Source organism: Haliotis rubra, unplaced genomic scaffold (genome assembly GCF_003918875.1).
Source record: "Haliotis rubra isolate DU_JTF1 unplaced genomic scaffold, ASM391887v1 Scf819, whole genome shotgun sequence".
NCBI lineage: Eukaryota > Metazoa > Mollusca > Gastropoda > Lepetellida > Haliotidae > Haliotis > Haliotis rubra.
The window spans coordinates 256,420-282,057 of record NW_025767545.1 but is presented as its reverse complement, the minus strand read 5'-3'; the positions used below and the strand labels follow the sequence as shown (position 1 = coordinate 282,057).

The following is a 25,638-nucleotide window of genomic DNA, read 5'->3' as shown; positions in this document are numbered from 1 at the left end:
CAGGTTATCGTTTGCGAGTTCTAATTTGCTGCACACGTAGAGAGATGCGTTATTTGAAGGCAAAAATTACGCATACTCGCGCATAATTCAAATTGCTGTTTCTTTGTCTATGATTAGTTCAACCTAGATATGTTTTTACACCCATATTATATAATATATCTAGGTCATAATCACAAATTTCTGGATAACAATTTCTTTTCTGTTGTGAGTGCGATATTTCTGTACAGATTCTTGTATTGTGGTTTAGACAGGCATACAATGTTACCACAATCTGTACCAAAACTTGACACTCACAAAAGAGAAGTTGCCATCCAGAAATTTTCATTACTGTACTTCCAAAATTATAAAATGCCACTCAACTGTACATTTACTGAAATATTTTCACAAGGCTCTTTCTCAACGAGTTTGAAATGGCATGTATACGCATTTCACTTTGAAAACATCAAATTATATTTCACGTGAAAAGAAAACAACTAATGAAATGATGAATGAAGTTGTATTTATTTCAAAACTACACCAAAACAGTTTTGTAATTTGTGTGTATTGTCTGAGTATGCATAAAAGTGGTTACATTTGAAACAAGTTGTACATGTCAGCATCTCCTCATGCACTCTCCTACCCAGAGTTCCATGCGGCCAGCCAGCAATGTTATGCTAATTCATCGCTGCGCCGGTGTGTGCTCCTCATGTAGTACCCACAATTTGTGTCACATGACTAAATCTCTTTCACATGACCTAATCTGCATAGAAGCGGATGGAGTCTGCAAACTGACCTCAAAGATTCTGCATCAAGTAGAACATACTTCTTAATTACTGATCAGAATATGGTTCAGTTGTAATAATGTAAATAATACACTTCTAAAACTAATGTCACTATGATTTGTATATTCTGGAGTCAGTCAATAAGATTCCAGCTATATATAAGCAAGATTCAAGCTACATCAGAAATTATCCAGCTATATCGGCAATATTCCAGCCATATCACATCAGACTAAATAATCAGGTCTGGACAGACCAATGATTGATATTATGAGCAATGTGCTACACTATCAAGTTATGACGACAATCAACCCAACCACTGAGCCTGACTACCAATGTGTCACTCCTTTCATCAAGTGCAGGTCACTGTGACCTTCCCTAACCTAGAACACCCCCAGACAAGCTAGGATAATATACTGGAATGCTGGTGATGGAATGGTATACAAACTGTAAAGGTGTTTTTATTGATAAGGAATGTATGTATAATGCTGTTCCAGCACATATCCTCTTGTTTGTTAATGTAGAGCTTTAATAGAGCAGAAACAAATGTATTTAGGAACCAGTGTCATGTTCATCAAAGTAGAAAAGTGAAATACTTATTAACTATTCTTTTCAGTTTGAGCAGATTTAAGACAGCTACTTTGTTAAAGATAACATTGACATATTACTGAAAGAGTGCACATATAGGTAAGATAATTTCAACTAAATTGGATCATTCTTGTTGGTAAGCTTACACAAAACTTCAACCTTCCAAGGGACACAACTCTGCATGGCTTGTTGCAATGTGAGTTAGCAAATAGGAAATATTGTGATAATTCGCCTTAGAGTGTTTGATTAATGTATCATAAACTTATCAGGGGCATTCATTGTAATAAACATAATATTTGTGGACAAAACATGCAAAGATACCCCTACTGAAAACAGACAGCCAACATGGAATACTTACATACTTTAAATAGAAATAGACACAATTGTGTCATAAGACCTTGGTCAGTTTCACCAGTTAATCATGCAGACCGTTTCCTACAATGGTTACAATATTCATGATTTACTGTTAGGTGCCATTCAGTCTAAGTAAACTTAGGCTCAGTATTGTTCGTTACACTGCTTATACTGAGTCTAACAAACCCTAGTAGAAGGTCGCGTCATCTAACCTTTTCAACTGACCAATCAGAACACAGCTTACCAAATCGCGAAAGTTGACATTCGCACATACTTTTTGAACTTTTACCACGCTTTTTTTCAGTGTAACGAATAATACTGAGGCTGAGTTTACTTAGACTGGGTGCCATTTAAAATGATAGGTTCTTATAATCATGATGCAAAAATTGTGGGGAATGTGTCTTTGTGATCAAGTGTGGCTTCTTCTATTTAAAGTGTTTACATATTTCATAGCTTGGTAGCTTTTTGCTGTTTTTTTTTGGTGGGTCTAAAGTGAGTGTTCTTCACTATGTGCCAGTGAAACATGGGAGCTCGGCACCATATCAGGTTACAGATCATGATGTCAGAAGTGGAGAGTCAGGGATTAGACAAACAGCTGAGGGGTCGACATGAACAATCTGCTCAGAAAATCCCACATACAGTGCCCCAAATTTTGAGTCTAATATCTTAAACCTTTCTTGTCACATTACTCTTTGACCATTTCAGTGTTGTCATAGGGCTTGAGCTGAGACTACAAAATGAAACAGAATATTACTAAACTCGGACTTCGTACAACTGGTCATTCATAGAACTGCTGCAATAGCAACTGTAGTAATTTATCAGTATGAGCTCACAAGTAACAAACACCTGTTTTCAGAGTAATAATTGTCTATGACAATATCTAGTGACAGCCACAAGACCTTCAGCAACGTAACTGGAAACAGGCTGAATCATTATGTGACAACGAAGTCCTGTCACATCAAACATCATGCTATCCATACAGGCTGGCCGACTTGCACAGGTTGTTACAAGACAGAGTGAGTGAGTTTAGATTTAGCAATATTCCAGAAATATCAAGGCTGGGAATACCAGAAATGGGCTTTAAATTTTGTACCCATGTGGGGAATCAACCCGGGTCTTCCGCATGACGAGCGTACGCTTTTAATCACTACGCTACCCAACCAGCCCTTACAAGACAGAGACTGTCCAATCAGAGAGCATATTTCTTTAATAGTAATAACATATTATCCTGTGGGAGCTAGGGAATGTGGCATAAATACTCTATCTACATTGAAAAAATAGTAAATAATAAAGAAATCCCTTACCATGCTTACATCATATATATCCATGGCAAATATATATTCTCAGTATTACATCACTGCACACAGGTAACTATAAAACATGTTACTTGGAATAAAAACCAATTGTATAATACCATACATATATATGCAAAATACACCTTCATGTAAATGGTTTCTAACCTTGATTATTTGGACACAAATAGAAACTCAACACATAGTATGAAATACTAAACAAGAACAGTGGCGAAAAGATCACAATAGCTTAGCTAAACAACAAGAAGAATACACTGTACAAACAGGAATGGATTTAACAGGAACTGACTTGGAACAGGTCCCTTTTCCACCAAGTGATGTTGACTGACTGACTGAGTTTGGTTTTACGCCGCTTTAAGCAATATTCCAGCAACATCACAGCGGGGGACACCAGAAATGGGCTTCACACATTGTACCCAAGTGGGGAGTCGAACCCGGGTCTTCGGCGTGATGAGCCAACGCTTTAACCACTAGGCTACCCCACCGCCTCAAAGTGATGTTGGTGCTAAGGTGATTGTAACTGCCACACCTCAGGCTTATGAGCAACATAGCACCGAGATCACATTGTGGAATAAGACCCTGGAGTGGAAATATATCCTACTCTGAGATCCAAATGAAAATAACAAACATAATAGTATTTATCTAAATGCTATCCTGATTACATTTGTCACCAAAACATTTTAACTAATGTTATATTATGACTGGTTACAAATGACCTGTGATACATGTGCAACAAATAGTTCATATCTCATTGTTATGTCCCTTACACCTGATATATATAATAACGTCATGCATTGTTAATAGCTCACAACAGGTTTTGCGTGCAGTGTGATTTATTGCCACATTGATGGTAGTCTGTAAATAATTTGATTTGGCCCAGAGAGTGATTGATATTCGAACAATATCCCATGTTGTCATGTAAATTCACAGACTCAGACCACCTGATTCTTGGTTAATGACCTCATCTTTGTTGTCATGGATTCTCTTACAATATTCAGGGATTTACCTTGAGTCCTGTTTTTGAGGGTCCCTGGGACTCATACTCTTAATTTTCAGGGGTCCTGGACAACAAAATAGGGGTCCAGACACTTAAATATTATTATCAATACTGTTATTGTCTTGTGTATCATGATCACCACATTATTTGTTACAGTAATTAAATTGCAAATGATACCATAACCCAGCTAGTAGCAAACTCTTTGATAACTTATTGTTACTTGATTGGAATTTTTACAAAAAGTATTGGGACTTTTTCTGCGTCCCTGTGGATGCACTTAATAAAATTTGTTGCGTCCATTGTCAATTTTATGCATATAGGACGCAGGAATTTGTGTCCTGTAAATCCCTGAATATTGACTTTGCATTCTAAACACATCAGTCATATCTAAACAGATGCATTACTGTAGATATTCACCACTATGTTAACAATATGCTAGCACAATGGTCATGAAAAGGTTGATTGTGTATTTTCCTATAATAATGACCTGCATTCAAGTGTGAGTATTTACCACATTAAAAAGCGACCAAACTACCCGACATACACATTCATCATGGGTCAAAAGACTCAACAAGTACAAAATGTCACTTGATTTGATTAAACGGAAAATATTGCACATGAAATGGAGTAGTATACACAAGAAATGAACCATAACACACTCGCCTGAGCAAGTATCCTACACTTGGGTGATAGTAGCTAACATTCCCCAGGATTTATCACCCATCATACCTGCGTGAATAGACATGGGAATGTGATTATCTATATATTCAACATATGTTGTATTTCAGTCTCATCCAGGATTCAAAACCACACTCTCAGAGTCAGGCACCTAAACGCCAGCACACAAAGTCAGAGATCTAGCCCACTCAGCCACTGCAACATTCACCAGGATGGAAGTCAACCCCAAAAGTACTAGAATCTGTACTTTGCTGAGGAAGTGTAATCCCAAATATAACATGTTGCATTTGACCACTTTCTAAATGGCATTGTGCATTAATCTATAATTTATCAAACCACAACTTAATCATAACCATTCCAAGCTGATTAAGAGAACCTTAATGGAACGTTTCTATTCAACCACCTTCATACCTTTATATCATGTCTATATGATAGACAATATATGAATATCAAACACATACATTATGAATAAAACTGTCTGGCAGATACATGATAATATCTTCAGTGAGTGAGTGAGTTCAGTTTTACGCCGCTTTTAACAATATTCCAGCTATATCACGGCAGGGGACACCAGAAATAGGCTTCACACATTGTACCCATGTGGGGATTTGAACCCGGGTCTTCGGCGTGACGAGCAAACGTTTTAACCACTAGGCTACCCCACCGCCCCTTAATATCTTCAGAAGATGGAAGTATGCAAACGTTACACGGTCCTGATTTTCTGGGACTGGCCAATGGGACAAACCAGGATCAGATGTCACATTATCATGGGTTTTTTAAAACAAGGGCTTAAAAACGAGAATAACCATCAGTGGCTTCAGAAATCTGTTAGTCCTGATGGCAGTCTGGAATTTCTTAGTTTTTTATCTTGAGCACTGATCTAACATGAAGGCAAAACTTAGATGCCCCTTCCCACGGCCCAACTTAAGAATCTATTCCACTACGCTTCACAAACTAAGCTTCTCAAGTGACAAAAATCATTGAATCCTGGGGTTGCCCTAGACACAGTGGGGTAGAAGACCAAGGAGTACCAGGCATATTGCTGTTTATTTATCAGGTATTGTGGAACTCTATGTTGACTACCCAAGTTGGATACAACACTTCTTCTAAGGATGTAATTTCTTGATGTATCTCTGGCTATGTTCCACCTCCAAGTTCTAGAAATGGATACTGACATTTGTGTTCATCTCCACTAATGCTGGACAGCAATAACATCCACACTCACACCAAGTGGTTGGTTGGTTTGTTGGTTTGTTGTTTAACGCTGCACTCACCAATATTCCAGCTATATGGCGGTGGACTGTAAATAATTGAGTCTGGACCAGACAATGCATCAATCTATGCAATTGGGATACGATGACATGTGTCAACCAAGTCAGCGAGTTTGACTACCTGATCCCATTAGTTGCCTTTTACAACAAGCATAAATTACTGAAGATCAATTCTGACCCGGATCTTCACAGGTACCTCACACCAAGTGTTCCATGGTGTCGTGTGGGTGGTGTAAAGTGCACATCAGCTTCCCCTGTCACATGGCTGGGTACAAAAGGCACATGAAATATAGAATGATTACAACATGCCGTGGACTTGTTCAGAGGCACAAGAGTTTCACGCTGAATATATCATACCTCAAACATACCAAACTCTCCAGGAAACTCTCTTTGGAAATAAGTGCATTCCTCGTTATTCCATAAAATGTGTTTTTTATGATAAAATGTAACTAGAAACATGAACTCAATGAATACTACAGTTACTTGTTAACTATCAAATATAAAACAATATTTCTAAAGAAACATTATCTCCGTGCTGAACACAGCCTATTATAACCTTTCCAATGAAACATGACCTTTATGTTGAACATGGTTCGCTATTTAACCTGTCTAATGAAATATGATCTCTATGTCAAATACAGTTCATTATTACGTGTCCAATTAAATATGATCTCTATGTCAAATACAGTTCATCATTACTTGTCCAATTAAATATGATCTCTATGTCGAATACAGTTCATTACTACCTTCCCAATAAAAGAAGATTTGTATGGTGAATATGTTTCATTATTACTTGTGTAATGAAATATAATCTCTATGTTGAATACACTCCATCATTACCTACCATACCCGGTCTAAATGTAAGAAAATACAGTGCATTATACATTATATTTCAAATGAAATGGATTTGAAATGGAAAAAACCCCAAAGCAATCATAAAAACAATACAAAAAGGGAGCATTATGAACAATGTATAAAATACTACTTTGGCAAAACCTTAAGAGCTAAAGTACTATTATGTTTTACAGACAAATATGTTGCAGGCAAACCAGCAATAGATGCAGTATTCCTGACAACAGCAAACCAATTATATTACCGCTACAATATGATGTGATGTACCTTGAACAGTCAAACACTGAACTGAACAAGCTGCTGTAAAGTGCATTTAACTTTATGTAAACATTCATTAACAAAAATTACAACAATAAACATCACAACGCTCATTATGTAGAGATTCAATTTCTCCTCTGATTATGGATTTCTTAGCCCTGTAACAAGTGTGAAAAACATCATCAACAAAATGAATAAATCCTCCATATAATAGAGAAATAAAATAAATAAATAAATTAACAAAAAACTGGTCCCATCATCTCTGTCTGGCAAAATATGACTTTCAAAATGAGCAAAATCAGATGAGAAGACTTAATGTTTACAGTGACTGAGTGTAGATGTACAAATGTCTCAACGGTCATGGTAACATTACATACACTACATTAATCTCAAGTTGTGAGTCCATGGGAATAACTGTTTCAACACATCAACGTAATAAACAAAACAAACACAATACAGATTGTTTCAGTGAACATAAATGAGGAAACAAATCAATCTGTTATTAAGTTGTAGTAACAAATTGACAATGTATTTCCATGACTAGTAAACATCATCATGTACACATGAAAAACTTGTGAACATGGTAACATTAAATAACAAACAAACACACATAATGTACACAAACTTAAAATATCAAAAACATAAAACAAGAGGATACATCAACAAATACAAAGTTAAATACTATTTATTAATTTGTTTGTGTTAACCCCACAAATAGAATAAAGAAAACAAAAGAATGCAAACGTGCTGTTTGACTAAAACTATGCTTATTTTGAAAATTGTTTTGTTTGCATATTCAAATAATCAAAATGACTTCATGTCAAATGTTTTAGGAAATTACATCCACCCTGACTACTGAGGCTTAATTGATATATTTTTTACTCCTGGAACTTTGCAAACTGACTTTTGATACACATGCTATAATCTAACTCCTACCTACACCATACAAATACTCTTAAAATGTGGCATTAGCTCAATTTTGATTGTGTACACTGAAAAATGTAGTCTGAAAAACATTTTGATTGGTTTGGACTTAATGACAATAGCAAGAGAACAAGAGCAGCCAACCACTTAAAGCTTGAAATTGAACTTGTTCTCAACAAACATAGCTTACCCTAGTTGTACACAACAAACTGCTGTGTATGTTTTGATGAACCTCAAGCTTCAATATCAAAACAACATACGGATTATTGAGTTAAATCTTATCAGCACAAGTAACACTGGTCTACAGCATGGCAACTGAACAACTTGTGCAGAACCAAATTATTAATAACAGCAATGTGCAAAATGTATTATTAATATCTACTTTCATGGCTTCCTATCTCATATACTTATGAAACATGAACAGAGAACAGATTCCTTTTTGACACCGAGTCAAAAAATACAAAACAGGTCTATCATGTTTACACTGGCAAAATATTGACAGCAAGTTTACCTTTTATACCATGAAAGTACAAGATGAATCACTCATATAAACATATCCCAGTATCTCATTAATGTCATTCATCATGTTCATCACCAAAGATTTCCTGAAATATTTGTCAGTGGTGTTCAGCAGTGGTTCGGTCAACTCCACTCCTAGCGTCATAGGTAAAATTCTTTCCCCTTGGGTTTAGCTTTTCTTTCCCCTCTGGGTTTTCTTCCCTGACGAACCTTCCAAACATCATCCTCTGAATCCACCCCATCCATACTCTGATCATCTTGAACGTTGTCATGATTTGCATAACTATTCACAAGTGTAGAGTTTATGTGTAATCCTGATGACTTAGGACTTGAGTTGGCATTCATGGTGATAGCTGTGGAAGAGTCAGTATACAAACTAAGGAAGTCTCTTTGACTGGCCATGTCTTTCTCAGCATCATCTATGCAGCTCAATAGCTCTCTCACATTATTCTTGAAAGACACTAAATTTTGCATAAGCCTACAACTACGTTGCAGTATTGCAACTTGTTGGTGTTTCTGACGCAGTTGCTCTTGAATGATTTCCACAGTCTTTTCTGTTGAAACAAGTTTCTCTGATAATTTACCCAGTTCACTGTTTTTTGCTGCCTCTATCTCAGAAACTTTTGTCTTCAATAATTCATCCTTCGCATGGAGTGCATCATTTTGCTCCTTGACAGTATTTTCCAGCTCATTTACACGTCTGTGTAGAGCCAGTAGGTGTCGATTGGCCTCATCAATACTGGTTCTTGGTATCATGGTAGACATTGTTGCTTCCTCCTGAAACGACCACATGCAGGCTTAACATACTTAAGTAAAGAAAAGGCAATGTCTATTTACCACCGAAAGGTAAAAGGCTCTTTGACTGACTGACTGAGTTTGGTTTTACACTGCTTTTAGCAATATTCCAGCAACATCACGGCGGGGAACACCAGAAATGGGCTTCACACATTGTACCCATGTAGGGATTCGAACCCGGATCTTCAGCGTGACGAGCCAAGACTTTAACCACTAGGCTACCCTACCGCCCCAAAGGCTCTTTGAAGACATAATATAATCTTTTTCAATCCAAAATTATTTTACATTACACTTAATATTATGTATCAGGATACATCTTTGTTCATTAACAGACATGTTGTAATTTTGTTATTAATTTTCTAACATGTACATACATTTTTTCAAATTTTGCATACATGACATTTGGATATTTGTAAGGTTACTTGACCAATTAGCTTTGGTTAACAAACATAAAGAATGTGAGAATTGATAAAGTGACAATTTATTCATAGCAGCACATGTTTTAATGCCAAGATCAAGACAACTATGGAACATATCTAGAATTTAATACTGATATTATGAAGGTTAGAAGTTAATGTAAGTCTGTTTAACTCAAAACAGTAGAATTCAAGGACTGGTGACCACTTTCACCATGAGGCAGATCTAACTGGCAACTTCGAGGCAGATAGTCCCTTAGATATCCGACTAGTCAGAAAAACAAGCATTTATTTAACTTTGGTAATAACCTCGAGATTCACATTCGTAGTAGCAACAGTACAACAGGGCACAACAGGATCAGACGTGCACAACATCATCTCTGAATTTAGTAATAATTACACAATTAAGCTGGTAGCAGATGTTCACAGGTTTCGTCTATTCAGTATTTGATTTAGCCTAGCTGTCGAAATCACACCTGTCATTACAAGTGCTTAAATGGTTTAGTTTCAAACGTCTAGCTTTTATTCTTACAAGAGTGTCTTATTTCACCTAAGATAAGGAGTGAAACAGAATGAAAACTTGATATATGTTCAGATGACCTACGTTTTGACAGAAACTGTCGGTTTTGTCAACATGTACACGGCGGAAGCGGAAGTGCTGTGTGATGGACAGACAGATGCGCGATGGGTGACCAATCAACATGCTTGTTGCACACAACGATGGCAACATTCCGCCAATCAGGATGTAGTTAACAAAATAGGAATAAATTGATGTCTCCGCTTGGCGCTCTTTTCACGAACACTTTACAAACATTTCGGCACAAGTCTTTCCAACTTTGTTGTAAACATATTACAAATGAAACTTTAAACGTTTGACTAATAATGGCTAAAGTACATATAAGTAACGTAACTGTCTTGGACAATCCATCATCTTTCCTGAACCCGTTCCAATTCGAAATAACTTTTGAGTGCACAGAAGATCTAGCGACAGGTAAGAGTACAAAAGGAACAAATTCTGTATAAATACATCAGATTGATTGCTTTTGACCATTCGTTTCCAAGACCGTGAAACAATTGCATTATATTTATGAAACATGTCAATGTCTGAAGCTGTTTTGGAAAATGAAAATGCACAGTTCAGTTACTGGATTGTACCGTCGTTTTCAACAAATAAGTTTTCTTGGAAAACAACGGTACAATCTATTCAGATCTATGCTGAGATTGCAGTTTGTTCTATAAATGTATATTACTCATTCTTTCTTTATCTCGATGAGATCTGCTAGATGGCAATTTGTAGACCCCTTGGGAAATCTAAGAAGGTCCCATGCAATCTAACCTGGTCAGTGGTTGTAGAAAGTGACCAATCTTATTTGATGGTTAAGATTGGTTGCTTAGTTGTCTATTTATCCCAAAGGTGTGGCTCGTTGTTCACACAAATAGTCAATACATTGTCTGATCCAGTTAATTAAAGGATGTACTGGTGGTGGCCCTAATCCTGGAGTATCGTTGAGTATCATGCAGAGACCATATATCGGTATATGGAGTCTTATTTACTCTGCTATCCCTTCAAAGGTCAGTGGATGTCCAGTCATTAAGCCAACACAATGAACTGTGCAATGTTATGTTCCTGAGATGTGTTAAGTGTTATATAGCTGAAATATTGTCCAAAGTGGCCTTCAGCCCAACTTGCTCATTGAAGTCACTTGAATGTATAAATTGTGTGGCAGTGTCTTCTCTGTGGAAATGACCCATGAAGATCCGGGGTAGAATAGGTCTTCAGCAACCCATGTGCTTGCCATAAAAGGTGACTATGCTTGTCGTAAGAGGCGACTAACGGGATCGGGTGGTCAGTTTCGATGACTTGGTTGACACATGTCATCGGTTCCCAATAGTGCAGATCGATGCTCGTGCTGTTAATCACTGGATTGTCTGGTCCAGACTTGATTATTACAGACTGCCGCCATATAGCTGGGATATTGCTGAGTCCGGCGTAAAACTAAACTCACTCACTCACTCTGTGGAAATTCCTGTATTGAAAATACTGATACCAAGATGAAATTTTAAATTGAATTGAAAACCATGGGTAAAATGCCAATTTGCCAATGTCTATCTGTAAGCGGACTGTGCAACCATCAATCTCAATAGTCCATTTTCATATCCAGTTTTGAAAGTAATTATTTAAGTAGTTCATCATAATGCTTTCATAGATGCTTGCAGATACGTGTGTGTTATATATCCCCCTTCTGTCTATCGCTTATACCTTGAAACAATCTACAACTATTTATCCTCATCTCCCTTTTCCTTTGTTTCAATCCAAGCTTTTGGTATGGTGCGAAATATATAGTGTATGTTTTCTCAAGTGAATGGTGGTTTATTTGTGATAGACTTAGAATGGAAGATCATCTACGTGGGATCTGCTGAAAGTGTGGAACATGACCAGATTCTGGAAACTGTCCTCGTTGGACCTGTTCCTGCGGGATGCCACAAGTTTGTATTTGAGGTAACTAATCTGATCATTGCCAGCAGCTCCCTAGTGTGATTGAGCATGTTGAGGTCATGAGGAAGTAGTGTTCCACAGAACTTCCACTCCTTGCAGAAAGGAGGCATTGGTGGTTTGTTGTGAAATAGGACAGGTAAACCAGTGTTTTTTCTAAAAATCCAAGCTATATGACCTTGGTAGGCAAATTGAGGTGTGTCAAGTTGTCCGTACAAACACAAGTCACTACGACACAGCTACCCCATCAGGTATAGCTATATGTACATGAACATCAGTTGGAAATCCATTTTTTCCCACTTGGGATTTTTTACTCTTATTTGCTGTAGAATTGCTGCATATCAGCCTCTGAAGAGGACTACATGCATTTCACCTTGTCATTGCACTTTGACAATGAGGGTCATTGATCATAATCAACCAAACCAATTGAAGTTACACAACAGTTTCAATCTCCATGTAGATGTTGTGCCTAAACAGTTAAAAACCTCTCATAACTGATCATTGATGATTCTCCAGACGTGCAGAAAAGCAATGAGAGATAGCTGGACATACACCCAGATCTGTTTAATTTGTTACAGTTGTGTAGACCTTTTGGCAAATTGGATGAAATAATCAATGACAGTGTTACTATGAACATCCCAACTGATGGCAGTGTATTTGATACAGATCAGAGATTCAGACTCCCTGATTAGTTGATCAGAGTAGCATTAGGCCAGTTGCACACTGTATGAAACTGATTACTATTAGTGCCTAGCAACATCTGATTAAGCCTCACTGAAATCAAAATCCTGGGCAGTAAGAGACCAGTTTATTTTATAAAAATGGTTGTTTTGTTTTGTTTTTGTATTTGTAAGAACAAGATTTTGTTTCCAGACAAGTGAATATGAACTTAATTGAGACCCATTAAGATCCGGGTTAGATTTATCCTTCAGTAACCCATGCTTGTCGTAAAAGGCGACTGACGGGTTTAGATGGTCAGGCGCCCTGACTTGGTTGACACATGTCATCGCATCCCAATTGCTTAGATTCATGGTCATGCTATTGATCACTGGAGTGTCTGGTCCAGACTCGATTATTTACAGACTGCCGCCATATAGCTGGAATATTGCTGAGTGCAGCGTTAAACAACAAACCAACCACTAACTTAATTGAGTAATATTACTTGTTCAGGAAGAGTTTCAGAATTTCTGCAGCTCATCTCTTCTTCATATCTGTGTATTGTTGAGAAGTTGTAATGAACTGACCAATCACTTGTCTTGTTCCAGGCACCTGCACCTGACATTAATAAGATTCCCATCAACGATGTAGTCGGAGTAACTGTCGTCCTCCTCACATGCTCTTACAGGAGTAAAGAGTTCATTCGAGTGGGGTATTACGTCAACAATTTCTACCGCTCAGAAGATGTAGAGTTGAATGAAAATCCACCAGCAATACCTATTTATGAACAGGTTTGTTAAACTGGCTCATTTACTGATAGACCCAATGACCCGTGAAGATCCGGGTTAGAATTGATCTTGAGTAACCCATGCTTGTGGTAAGAGGCGACTGACAGGATCGGGAGATCAGACTCGCTGGCTTGGTTGACACATGTATGTCATCAGTTCCCAATTGCACAGATCGATGCTCATGCTCTTGACCATTGGATTGTCTTGGCCAGACTCGACTATTTACAGCCCGCCGACATATAGCTGGAATATTGCTGAGTGCAGCGTAAAACTAAACTCACTCACTTACTCATTTACTGATATGGTAGAGTTGTGTCCCTTGACCATGCCATCTCATTTGTCATAGAACAAGATCCTAGATTTTCAATAAATACTATCAGTAGTCTTTATGAACCATTTGTTTTACTAACCAAGAAGGCCATTACTACTGATCTCTGAATCATGACTTACATTTGAGTAGATATTTTGAAGAATGTCTAAGGGAGACAACTATACTCATCTGCTGATATGAATGAAGCTGTTTCCCTTAGTTCTTTTTACTAAGAACATGCCGGGGGATATAGTCAACGCCTTGTCCATCTGTCCGTCCGTAATCATTTTGTTTCTGGAGCATAAATCAAAAACTGTTAAATATTTTTCTACAAAACCTGGTAGATATATCAAACAGAACCTAAAGTGGTGCCTTAAACAACTTACAGATATTTTGATATTATTTTCTTGGTTTCCAATGGAATCGGTTCAGACATAGTCTCAAAAGGGAGGGGTGGGCTTCGTTTCCTGAGCACAACTTGAAAACCTTTCACTATCTTTCTACAAGGTTTGGCAGACATGTCAAACAGATCTTGAAGTGGTGCCTTTTGTTATTTACAGATTTTTGGCATTTATACTTTCATGATTTCCATGGAAACGACTTAGTCTAAGAAAATTCAAGTTGGACTTTAAGTAACTGTCAGATGAATTGTTCTCTCAAATATGTTGGTCTGGGGGGGTTTGTCATCTTCTGATGACTCTTGTTTAATTTGTCAGTTTTTCAACTTTCAGTTTTGTGTTTGATAAGGCCTGGGAATCTGCATTTCAGATTCAACTGGTTATGGCACAGCAATCAGTTAAGCCTGAACTTGGAATATCAATCTTTAGAAGAACCAGTAATATTATATTATGCTATAGTTAGTATGATATGTACAAACAATGTAAACTTGGAAGACCTGTATCACTTCAGGCTTTCCTCCGTCATTAAGCAGACCTGCCTTGACATACAAATGTAATTGGAATACTGTTAAAAAAGGGTGTTCTACCCAAATCACTCTCCCAAGCAGAGCAGTCATCAAGCACCTACCTGATGTAGTGAGTCACTATGCATCCTTACTTAATTATCCCCCACAACGCGTTAAGCAGGGGGTATTAAAATGGACTGCGTGCGTGCGTCTGTCTGTGCACATTTGTCTTTTCTGGAGCATAACTCTAAAACCGTCCGATCTGTCTTCACCAAATTTGGCACATAGATAGATCTGGTGGTTTACTGGTGCCTTTGGTAGTTTTGGATTTCTGACCATTTTTGAGTTTCCATGGCAACAAGTTTGACTTTGACTGAAATTGGTGGTAGTACTCTTTTACGGAGCAGAACTCTAAAACCGTGGAAAGTTTCTTCACCAAACTTGGCACATAGATAGATCTGGTGGTGAACTGGTGCCTTTTGGTAGTTTTGGATTTCTGAATAAAGTGTTTTTGGCGTTTCCATGGCAACAAGTTTGACTTTGACTGAAATTGGTGGTAGTGCTCTTTTCCGGAGCAGAACTGTTTCATCACAAAATTTCATACATAGGTAGGTCTAGTGGTGAACTGGTGCATTTTGCTAGTTTGGGATTTCTGAATAAAATGGGTTTTTTGTTTGCGTTTCCATGGCACCAATTTTGGCTTCAACTGAATTTGGTGGTAGTGCTCCTTTCTGGAGCAGAACTTTGAAACCTTTCAGTACTCTCCTTCCACTTAGCTATATACACGCCAAAAGATTTTACATAATCATAACTCGTAGACATATTCATGAAGAGTATTTTGCCATTGCGAGGGATATTGATGACTTCTTGTTTAATCTTGTTTGTCCCAGTAACTCTTTGGCAAATAGTTAAGTCAACAAACCAAACCATTAACAAGACCAGAATGAAGTGAGATACATCTTAATACGTGTTGAGTTTACAGGGTAAATTCATGATGCATGATCAATGAGTCTTGCCATTATCAGATCAGAAAGTTGCTTCACTTACAATGAAATGGTATGAACTTCATCCAAATTGATTGGAAGGGTTGTGTCAGTATTTCTTGAAGTGATATGAACATGATGATAACATAGGGATAGATTCTTATCATGTATGTAGTTATATGTTGTGAATGTCTTTTTACAGCTTCAACGAACAATTGTAACAAAAGATGTCAGAGTTACCAAGTTCAAAATTGACTGGGATGACGAGGTTCAAGCTGACACTAATAATGCAGAGAATGTGCCACCTGTTGGTAACCCTGAAAATGCTGCTAACCAAGAACGTGACAGGGAGTCAATGAAACCTGTCAACTTCTCCAACGAAAGCAACAGTGTTGGTGTTGCCATGGATACAAGTTAATAACAATGGCCAACAATGGGAATAAGACAAACAGTGACATCTTCTGGAATAGTGTGAAGAATGTTTCCACTAACATTTGGACAAATGTGTTGGCAGCAGCTTATGACCTCAAGGATTTACATCTTTGTAGAAATATTCTTACCATTGTGAGAGACATACTCCTTGATATCAAACAGACGGTTCTGAACTACAGTGACACCTTGTTTATCCAGACTCCAGGCTATCTGGGCAATACTGGAACTTCTACCATACATATATGTAAACAAGGGATCGTGATAACGATGATAATTTAGTCTGGAAATTAAATAATCCAGATTCGCTGGAAAAGGTTGTCTGGATTAGGAAGGTATCACTGAAACCTACTTCACAGACCCCAGCTGTGGATGTGCTTGAGGTGCTAAGTGCTACAGTCGAGTAAACAGTGTCCACACCTGACCTCGTAACCATGACCACATTGTAAAATGCTCAATTGAATAAAGGAAAACACTGCTGACCTTCAGGTTAAGAAATTCTAAATTGTATCTATTGCAACTGAAACATGATAGAAGTACATATTTACATTCAGTGGAGAAGGGCATATCAGTGACTGTTGTGTTCGTTTTCATACCTGATTCATAATGGGGGCTGTAATGATAGATGAAGTTTAGGTGTGCGACACAGGCCAAATCAGGAGGTCAGGAATGAAGATAAAATGACAGTAAGGATGTTGTGTGCAAATAAATTAAGAACAATGGTTTGTTTAACATGTCTTTGAGATTTGTCAAGCTCCTTTGATTTACTAAAGTGTTCTAATCATGTTTTGATGGGCTCACGAAGTCTTGGGTTTGACTCCTCACATGGGTACGTGTAAGCCCAACTGTCTCCCTTACACTGCTTTTACTTAAAGTTTGCAACAACAGAGAAATATCATAGACCATGCTCACTCAGTCCATTTGAAGGAAAATCTTAAATGCTTTGGCACACATAGCAAGGCTAAGTTTTCATCTCATGCTGTATGACTTTTCATCCTTGATAGAGAAACATATTGTTGACATCCAAGTTAATTGTGAGGCCAGCATTCAGAATAGCTTGAATATTTAACCAGCGTAGATTGAAAGCTTTTACTGCTCTTATCCCACCTCCAACACAAGCAACAAGAAAAGTTGTCTGTGTGTCATACTGTAATCATAACCCGATTTTTTATGTCAATGTGGAAAAGATGCAACTGAACATAATTTATTCACAAACCAAATATTTGATGCAACAATATGTGTCCAAACATTAATTTCAGAGTTGAAGATGTTCCAAATATTTTCATTATGTGAAATGTTGAAGACAGGATAAAGATTTCCACCAAATATTTTTTATTATGTGAAATGTTGAAGACAGGATAAAGATTTCTAATATTTACTTGTCTGCTGTCAGTCTGTACCAAATACTTAGGAGTTTATTAATACAAACATGGCTCTTGACATCATTTTCAGTAGGGTTCTGAGTTGTGCAGACATACCAGTTGATCATTCTTGATTCAAAAGAATTTTACTACAGGCGAGCTTATAAATATTGACTAAATTCACAGACTTTCCCTGTAAGTCTAGAACACACTCGAGTAAACTCTGCTTGTAAGAGACTAGTAGGGAAATGAAGCAGCCAGACTTTGTGACATGTCCATTATATCAGTCACTGGTTTGTTCTGCGAGGAGCTGATTATTTATAAACTGCTTTGATACAGCCGGGAATATTGCTGATACCCAAAGCAAAGAAACGAAGGTTATACATATTCTCTAGAACATTGACTGTGGCATCAGTTCAGGGTCATGGCCATGTTTGTTCTAATGGATCCAGATGGTGTCGACTTGTACTTCACAAAGACCTCAGCAGGGTATATGGTCACAATCATTTTGAAGTAACCTCTATTTTACTTTCAAGCTTGGTGTAAATATATTTTGCTGTGGGCATTTTCATTTTAGGTATTGTTGACGACATATTATGCATTGTGGCGTTTAGTTTGCTGTAGTTCTGTAATGAATTGGCCATGTGTACCTAGGTTACCATGGTTATATAACATTTGTCTATTCATCTTTGTGCGTCACCTTTATGTATACTGAATATTTATTTTTTTTACTACTCTGTGAATATTAGTTAATGTTTCACTGTCTGTTTTGATAATTTTTCTTTTCTTTCTGCATGTAAAGATTTCATCAGATCCCAATTCATTCATGTAAACCATGTCAGCATGTTAATATATTTGTATTTAAATTGAGGAAGATCATGCTTTGTGCTATGAACCAAAATCTAGTGCTAGAGGAAGACATTGAGAACAAGTTTAACTGTTCACTCACAATGATCGATCATTTGTCACCAGCAACACCAAAAATGTCCAAGACAACAAGACCTCATTACCATGGTCACTATCACCACATTTATCAAAAGAGTGCAAGACAGTAACAAACCCATGATTCTAGGGAAAGATGTTTGTTCTGAATCACTTCCTCCTGAGTCATCCTTTGGAGATTCGGGGTCGTGGGGTAGCCTAGTGGTTAAAGTGTGGAGTCGTCACGCCGAAAACCTGGGTTCAATTCCCCACATGGGTACTATGAGTGAAGCCCTCTTCTGGTGTCCCCTGATGATATTGCTGGAATATTGCTTAAAGGGGCATAAAACTAAACTCACTCACTCACTTTGGGGATTCCGAGTTATAATAGCTCCATAGCAACATGATAGTTGTACAATATTAGTCCTGTGATATGTCCATCTAAAGTCAGAATTCTGCCTTCTATATTTTAATTAACATTTTCCTACCTTGATATTATTTCTGTTGAAAAAAAATGAAAAGTTTAGAGCATTAGAAATTCTTGGCTTTTCTTTCTTGAATTCTTTGGTTATGCTTCAGCCATAAGCTACAAAGTTACTTCTGGAAAGGGATGATCAGGCTCCCTAACCTTGCAATTGTTTTGCTTGTCACGTTGTTCATAATATCAATCACTGGTTTGTCTGGTCCGGACGTTTTCACTGGACTCTTCATTGATGGAATATTGTTGAGTGGTGCCCCACAACAAACAAAAGACATTGATTTTTGGAGCCACAATATTACAACATTCCTTAAGAAATGTTTATCAGGAGCTGCTTAATTTCCAAATAAATGTCCCTTGAAGGGATGAAACGGTTTACGGTATGTTGTGTTCGCTACCTTATACCGTAATGCAATCCAAACATTTTTAAACTTATTCTGACATGCCTCGAAATGATATTATTTTGTCAAAAGGTATGCCGTTCTGAAAGGTTTAGCTCTTGTCCATTTTCTGCTTAAAGTTTATATCTCATATACCGAAACGGAAACGGACCGAACGGAAGGTTTTGTACCACAATACATACCGTACTGTGGTAAGAGCGTACTTTTCACCCTTAGTCCCTTGCTTTCCTACTGATTTGGCCAACACTTTTGATGCATGTGGTGATGTGTTCTCAAGGCAATTCCAAGACAGGCTCCCAATCTGACTGAAGTGCTAAACCATTTAGATTAGATCTGGATCAGTGTCGTAATGGAATTGTATTCATAGTCATGTAATGCCAGGCTACTGAACTTCAGGTAGTATTTAATATTTTGATATTGTATATATCAGTGTGTTGTCTCTCTAGTCTACCAAATCAACAGAAATAAATTTGGTGACATTATGGGTTTTGCTTGTCTCTTTTTATCAAGATATCATCAAGATTTACTTTTCGATAGGAAATTCACATTATCCACAGCTTTTTCATAGGACAAGAGCCTGGTGGAAAGCTCCGTCTTTTTTTTAATCCCCCTCAACGCATTTTGCGGGTTATTAACATGGACACCGTCCGTGCACATTTGTCTTTTCCAGAGCAAAACTCTTAAACCATTCAATATTTCTTCACCAAACTTGGCACATAGATAGATCTGGTGGTGTACTGGTGCCTTTTGGTATTTTGGGAATTCTGAATGAAATATTTTTGGCGTTTCCATGGCAACAAGTTCGACTTAGAATGAAATTAGTGGTAGTGATCTTTTCCGGAGCAGAAGTCTAAAACCATTCACTATTCTTCACCAAATTTGGCACATAGATTGGTCTGGTGGTGTACTGGTGCCTTTTGGTAGTTTTGGAATTCTGAATAAAATATTTTTGCTTTTCCGTGGCAACAAGTTTGACTTAGCCTGAAATTGGTGCTAGTGCGCTTTTCCGGAGCAGAACTCTAAAACCGTACAATGTTTCTTCACCAAACTTGGCACATACATAGATCTGGTGGTGTACTGGTGCCTTTTGGTAGTTTTGGATTTCTGAATAAAATATTTTTGGCAAGTTTGAGGTGAGGTGAAATTGAATTTAACGTCGTGCTTGAGAATATTTTGCTCATATGACGACGTGCATGCGTGTGTGTGTGTATGTGCGGCTGCTTGTACTAGCCCAGACTTAAGCTGGTTTTATAGTGCTAGCCCACTGAGATACCATGCCGCAGTGAAGCATGGATACCCCATCAGACACATTATACTGACTCCGAGCCGACCAGTCCTTGTACCCATTAATGCCGAGCGCCAGGCAGGGACCAACAAGTACCATATTTTAACGTCTTTTGGAAGAAATTAGACTGATACATCCATTTACCATGATTGTCTCAGGGCCACCCTCCTGTGGGAAAACCTACATAGTGAAGCAGCTTTTAGAACGGATGAACATTAAACCTTATCCTGAATGTACTATATGGCTCTACAAACGTTGGCAGCCATTGTATAATGCCATTCAAGCCTGTGTTTATCCCTACGTTGAATTTCATCAAGGCATTCCTTCTGATCTCGAAAAGGATGAGTTTCTGAACCCAAGTGTTGTGAACGTTGTCGTGCTCGATGACTTAATGTCTACTGCCAGCAAGGATCCACGCATTACAGATCTTTTTACTGAAGGAAGTCACTTTCGTAATCTCTCAGTGATAGCCTTGAACCAGAATTTGTATGACAGTAAGGATCACACACAACGAAGAAACTCATTATCTGCTTCTGTTCAACAACCCTATTGATCAACAACCCATCATGACTTTGGCGAGGCAAATGTATCCAGGTAACACAGACCATTTCAAAGGGCTACCCAGAAACCTTATGGATACTTGTTGGTTGATCTAAAACCCCAAACATCTCCCCATTTGCGACTTTTTCCCAAATGCATTCAGTTTAAAAGGAGGCCTCTAAGCTAGGACAATTCAGTCCGAGTTAGACCTTCAGAGTGAGCAGACGTGGCAAGAAAACCTCCCAACAATGCCATCTTGTGATGACTGTGGACTCGTGTTGTGTGAAGTGGAAGGAAGACGACAACTTCTCTGCTGTGAAGTCACCACGTCTCTGCTGTGAACACTGTCAGAAGACTTAAAATTGATGATGATGATGAAGACATGACATCTGATGTAGGTTCTGGACAGGACTTTGAGGAAGGACAATTAGACAATTAGCACAACATGTAAAGTAGACATTTGGGAGATCTCCTATCCTAAAGCCTACTCATTTGAAACGGAGCTAATAAACAATGAAATCTGTATATCTTTCTTGTTTCTTAATGTATTGTACCCGTGAAGGTCCGGGTTAGAATGAACCTTCAGTAACCCATGCTTGTCGTAAGACTAACGGGATGGGGTGGTCAGTCTCGCTGGCATGGTTGACACATATCATCATATCCCAACTGGGTAGATCGATGCTCATGCTGTTGATCACTGGATTGTCTGGTCCAGACTCGGTTATTTACAGACCATATAGCTGGGATATTACTGAGTGCAAGATAAAACTAAACTCACTCACTCACTTAATGCATTAATTGCTGGAGGATTGACATGAGACAACTGTTCATTGTACAAATCTTTGTTTTACAACTGATACATAATCCTCCCTATGTCACTGAATACATTTAACCTACAGTACAATTCTTAACACCAGGAGGTCCCAACCTCTTCATACCCCACACAATACAGTCACAAGAAGCTTACACCAGTATTTCATTGTACTGTCTGTGGAATAAGAGCAGCTAACGGCATGTGAGTAACCTATGTGTCACATGATGTCAGTCAAATAAGTGTCATATATAGCATTCATGGACATAAGATGCTTTTTTGATGTTTGCAGTTTGAGAGTAAAGTTCAACTTTAAAATTTTGAGTAAAAGCATTGGAAAGTTTTACAGGAGAACACATGTAGGTTTGTTTTCTTATTCAGTAATATATATGACAAATGCTAAATAATTTCATCACTGTACAACCACTTGACACCCTACTTGAGATATTCAGTGACCATCAGTCCTCAACTGCTTAATTACTATTTCCTGTATTTAATTCCGGTCAGACACTTCTCTCCCTACATAACGGAAGCTGACCACTTGTCAGCATACATTCAACATCACATTGAAACTTATCGACAGGAATTCCATGTACACATTATTACAGTCTGACCTTTAAACAACGGAAGCTGACCATTTGTGACACAACATTCGCCACCACGCTAAAAATTATCAACAACCATTCCATGTACACATGATTACAGCCTGACCTTTAAATTACAATAAAACAATTTCTGGTCACGTTGAACCGGCTAACTTTGCGAGCACAGGAAGCTAAACACATCAACTCTCCCAGGTCCGCACCAACTGTCACCTACTTGAACATATCTGTACTCGCATAAGTCATTGTGATACAAATGACAGCATTAAATGCTTAAAATGGTGGTCAGTTTTAATGACTAGATGGAGGTGCTTTTAACAAAAATAACACATATTTCACCCAATCACAGCTGTCACATGTCTCTTCTGTAAATTATGCGAGGTCCTACTGTTAAATTATGGAATTCATTACCGGCTGAACATAGAGAATCACCGTGCCTATCGAGATTCAAAATGTACTTTAAATGATTCTAATATCTACAGTCATTTTGACTTAAATTTCGGTAGCAGATTTTGTCAAATCATTCATTCTCGTCTCCGACTTGAATGTAGTGACCTAATGCGCACAAATATGAAAGATTTATATCTCCAACATCATCTTGCTCTTGTGGCCACAACTATGAAGACTCTGATCATTATTTCTTCTCATTTACTCTTTACAACGATCGATATACGTCAAATTTTGTAGGTTTATACTAAAGGATTTGACCTAAAATCAATTTCGTTTGGAAACCAAAAGCTGTTCCTCGATAGTAAACAAAGAACTTTTAATTTCAGTGCACTCGTTTATAAATTTAACAGGCCGATTTGATCCAAAATAATTTCTTCATATGACATATACTGTTTAACAATGATTGGCGTTATTTCTCGTTTTTGCAATATTTATATAATCATTCACATTGTACATTCATTATGACATGTTTACTCTTCCTTCCATTGTATCCCGGAGCGGTATTCATATAAGCTTATGCTTGTTTACCAATCCGGTTCCTTTCTTTGGAAATAAATATGTTTAAATCACATGTCTCTTCAGTTACGGCCCGGCTCAGCGAGCAAGCGATTCTACTCTTAGTAGTAGTAGTGCATAGACTGCGCCCCATTCACGCACGCAATAATCATATACGGGCCCACATGGCGCATGAATTTTATTTGCTAACAGCTACAATCGTTTATTGTTCACAGATATTGAAACATTCGGAGTTGTTCCTTGTGTACCAAATCACCAATGACAGCGTATTTTAAACTGGCAAGTGATACATTTGATTTAAAAGAAGGCGCTCTGAGATTTTCACAGCTTTTGACCTAATAAATAGCAACTAATTTCCCCTCATATGCATAGTGTGAAATTAATTCTACGTTGAAAAAAAAGATTTTGCCGTGTGAACACTCGAGTCGGCAAACTCATACCACTCATAAAATAATTGAATAATAATCACAGCCCACTAAGGTCAACCTGAAGGTCACACACACACACCTGGGTCGGAAGGAGACTCCCAAAGGAGGGTGGGGTTTAAGGCCTTAAGTTCAACAGTCGATTAGGTCACACAAAGGTCACACATATGTGTGATTCAAAACAAAATGGCCGACCAAAATGTGCTCAAAAACACACACACACACACACACACACTCTCTCTCTCTCTCTACGTCTTCAGCAACCCATGTGCTTGCCATAAAAAGGCGACTATCTTGTCGTAAGAGGCGACTAACGGGATCGGGTGGTCAGTTTAGCTGACTTGGTTGACACATGTCATCGGTTCCCAATTGCGCAGATCGATGCTCATGCTGTTGATCACTGGATTGTCTGGTCCAGACTCGATTATTTACAGACCGCCGCCATATAGCTTGAATATTGCTGAGTGCGGCGTAAAACTAAACTCACTCACTCTCTCTCTACAACATTCACTCAGTTTAGAATTGATTTTCAGTAACCCATGCTTGTGTAAGAGGCGACCAACGGGATCGGGTGGTCAGGCTGCCTGACTTGGTTAAAACATGTCATCGTATCCCAATTGTGTAGATTGATGCTCATGGTGTTGATCACTGGATTGTCTGGTCCAGACTCAATTATTTATACAGTCCGCTGCCATTTAGCTGGAATATTGCTGAGTGCAGCTTAAGACAACAAATCAACCAACCAACTTTTCAATTTTAAAGGAACTATCCAAATCATATATATTCAGGGACTAAACAATAGTCTGATCATAGTCCTAAGGGAACATTGCATATTTTAACAAGCAGGGGCGGATACAGTGTGTGTGTGTGTTGCACAATATTGAGAAAAGGGGGGTGGGGTGGGATCACTTCAGTTTCACGTGAGTTTCAATGGTCATTAAATATACTTTCAGGACGGGGGGGGTCCCCCCCACCACCCCCTCTGGATCCGCCTATGTAACAAGCAATGTGTTTCTGTCAATAATTACTTTTCAGCCACCATCTTCAATGACAGTGGGTATACCGTAACTCTCCTCATATTCTCAGAAACACTTGACAAAAATTAATATGCTGTTGTAAAATAGTATTAAGTATTTTTTATGCTTTGTTGATAAAGTAATGTTGAATGATAATGCTCCAGTGGATAATAGTAACTTCATGTGGAATCTAACTAAAATGCATGTATTAAATGATATTTCATGATACTTTCCTGAGTTTACAAGTGAACGATTGGTAATAATGGTAGTCGGTATCAGTATATATTTTGTATATTTGAAATGTTAGTGAAAAAGTTTTAAAAAAAAAAAAAAAAAAGGTTGAGGGGGCACCCGGGATCGAACCGGGGACCTCTCGATCTGCAGTCGAATGCTCTACCACTGAGCTATACCCCCAAGACGAGCTAAATGGGCTAAAATTCACGAGTTATTGCACTGGGAAAAATATTATTCTCAGGCTGGGCCTGGGATTTCGATATTTAAAAAACACAAACAGTTTGTCGTTATCTCAAACACTGAGGTATTA

General features: G+C 38.0%; 2 protein-coding genes and 1 non-coding gene across 3 annotated transcripts; 1 reads left to right on the top strand and 2 right to left on the bottom strand.

Annotated features, from left to right (window-relative positions):
- Positions 1-6,071: 6,071 nt before the first annotated feature.
- On the bottom strand, positions 6,072-10,379 carry LOC124261966 (vimentin-type intermediate filament-associated coiled-coil protein-like). The gene is made up of 2 exons (XM_046696327.1): positions 10,328-10,379; positions 6,072-9,289 (listed from the first exon to the last, which is right to left on the bottom strand). Exon 2 carries the CDS (start codon positions 9,275-9,277, stop codon positions 8,654-8,656), a length of 624 nt encoding a protein of 207 aa, XP_046552283.1. The 5' UTR covers positions 9,278-9,289; positions 10,328-10,379; the 3' UTR covers positions 6,072-8,653.
- Positions 10,380-10,476: 97 nt separating this feature from the next.
- On the top strand, positions 10,477-17,181 carry LOC124261958 (histone chaperone asf1-like). Its single transcript, XM_046696318.1, has 4 exons — positions 10,477-10,714; positions 12,108-12,223; positions 13,483-13,665; positions 16,062-17,181. Exons 1-4 carry the CDS (start codon positions 10,606-10,608, stop codon positions 16,275-16,277), a joined length of 624 nt encoding a protein of 207 aa, XP_046552274.1. The 5' UTR covers positions 10,477-10,605; the 3' UTR covers positions 16,278-17,181.
- An 8,255-nt stretch (positions 17,182-25,436) lies between these two features.
- Positions 25,437-25,508, bottom strand: Trnac-gca. Its single transcript has one exon. It is a non-coding gene; the product is annotated as a tRNA-Cys (tRNA).
- Positions 25,509-25,638: the final 130 nt, after the last annotated feature.

Excerpts from the sequence above, each read along its gene's own strand:
- LOC124261966 (XM_046696327.1), bottom strand. The coding sequence starts at position 9,277 with ATGTCTACCATGATACCAAGAACCAGTATTGATGAGGCCAATCGACAC.
- LOC124261958 (XM_046696318.1), top strand. The coding sequence starts at position 10,606 with ATGGCTAAAGTACATATAAGTAACGTAACTGTCTTGGACAATCCATCA. Across the intron at positions 10,715-12,107 it reads CACAGAAGATCTAGCGACAG|ACTTAGAATGGAAGATCATC; the intron begins GTAAGAGTACAA and ends TATTTGTGATAG. Across the intron at positions 12,224-13,482 it reads GCCACAAGTTTGTATTTGAG|GCACCTGCACCTGACATTAA; the intron begins GTAACTAATCTG and ends GTCTTGTTCCAG.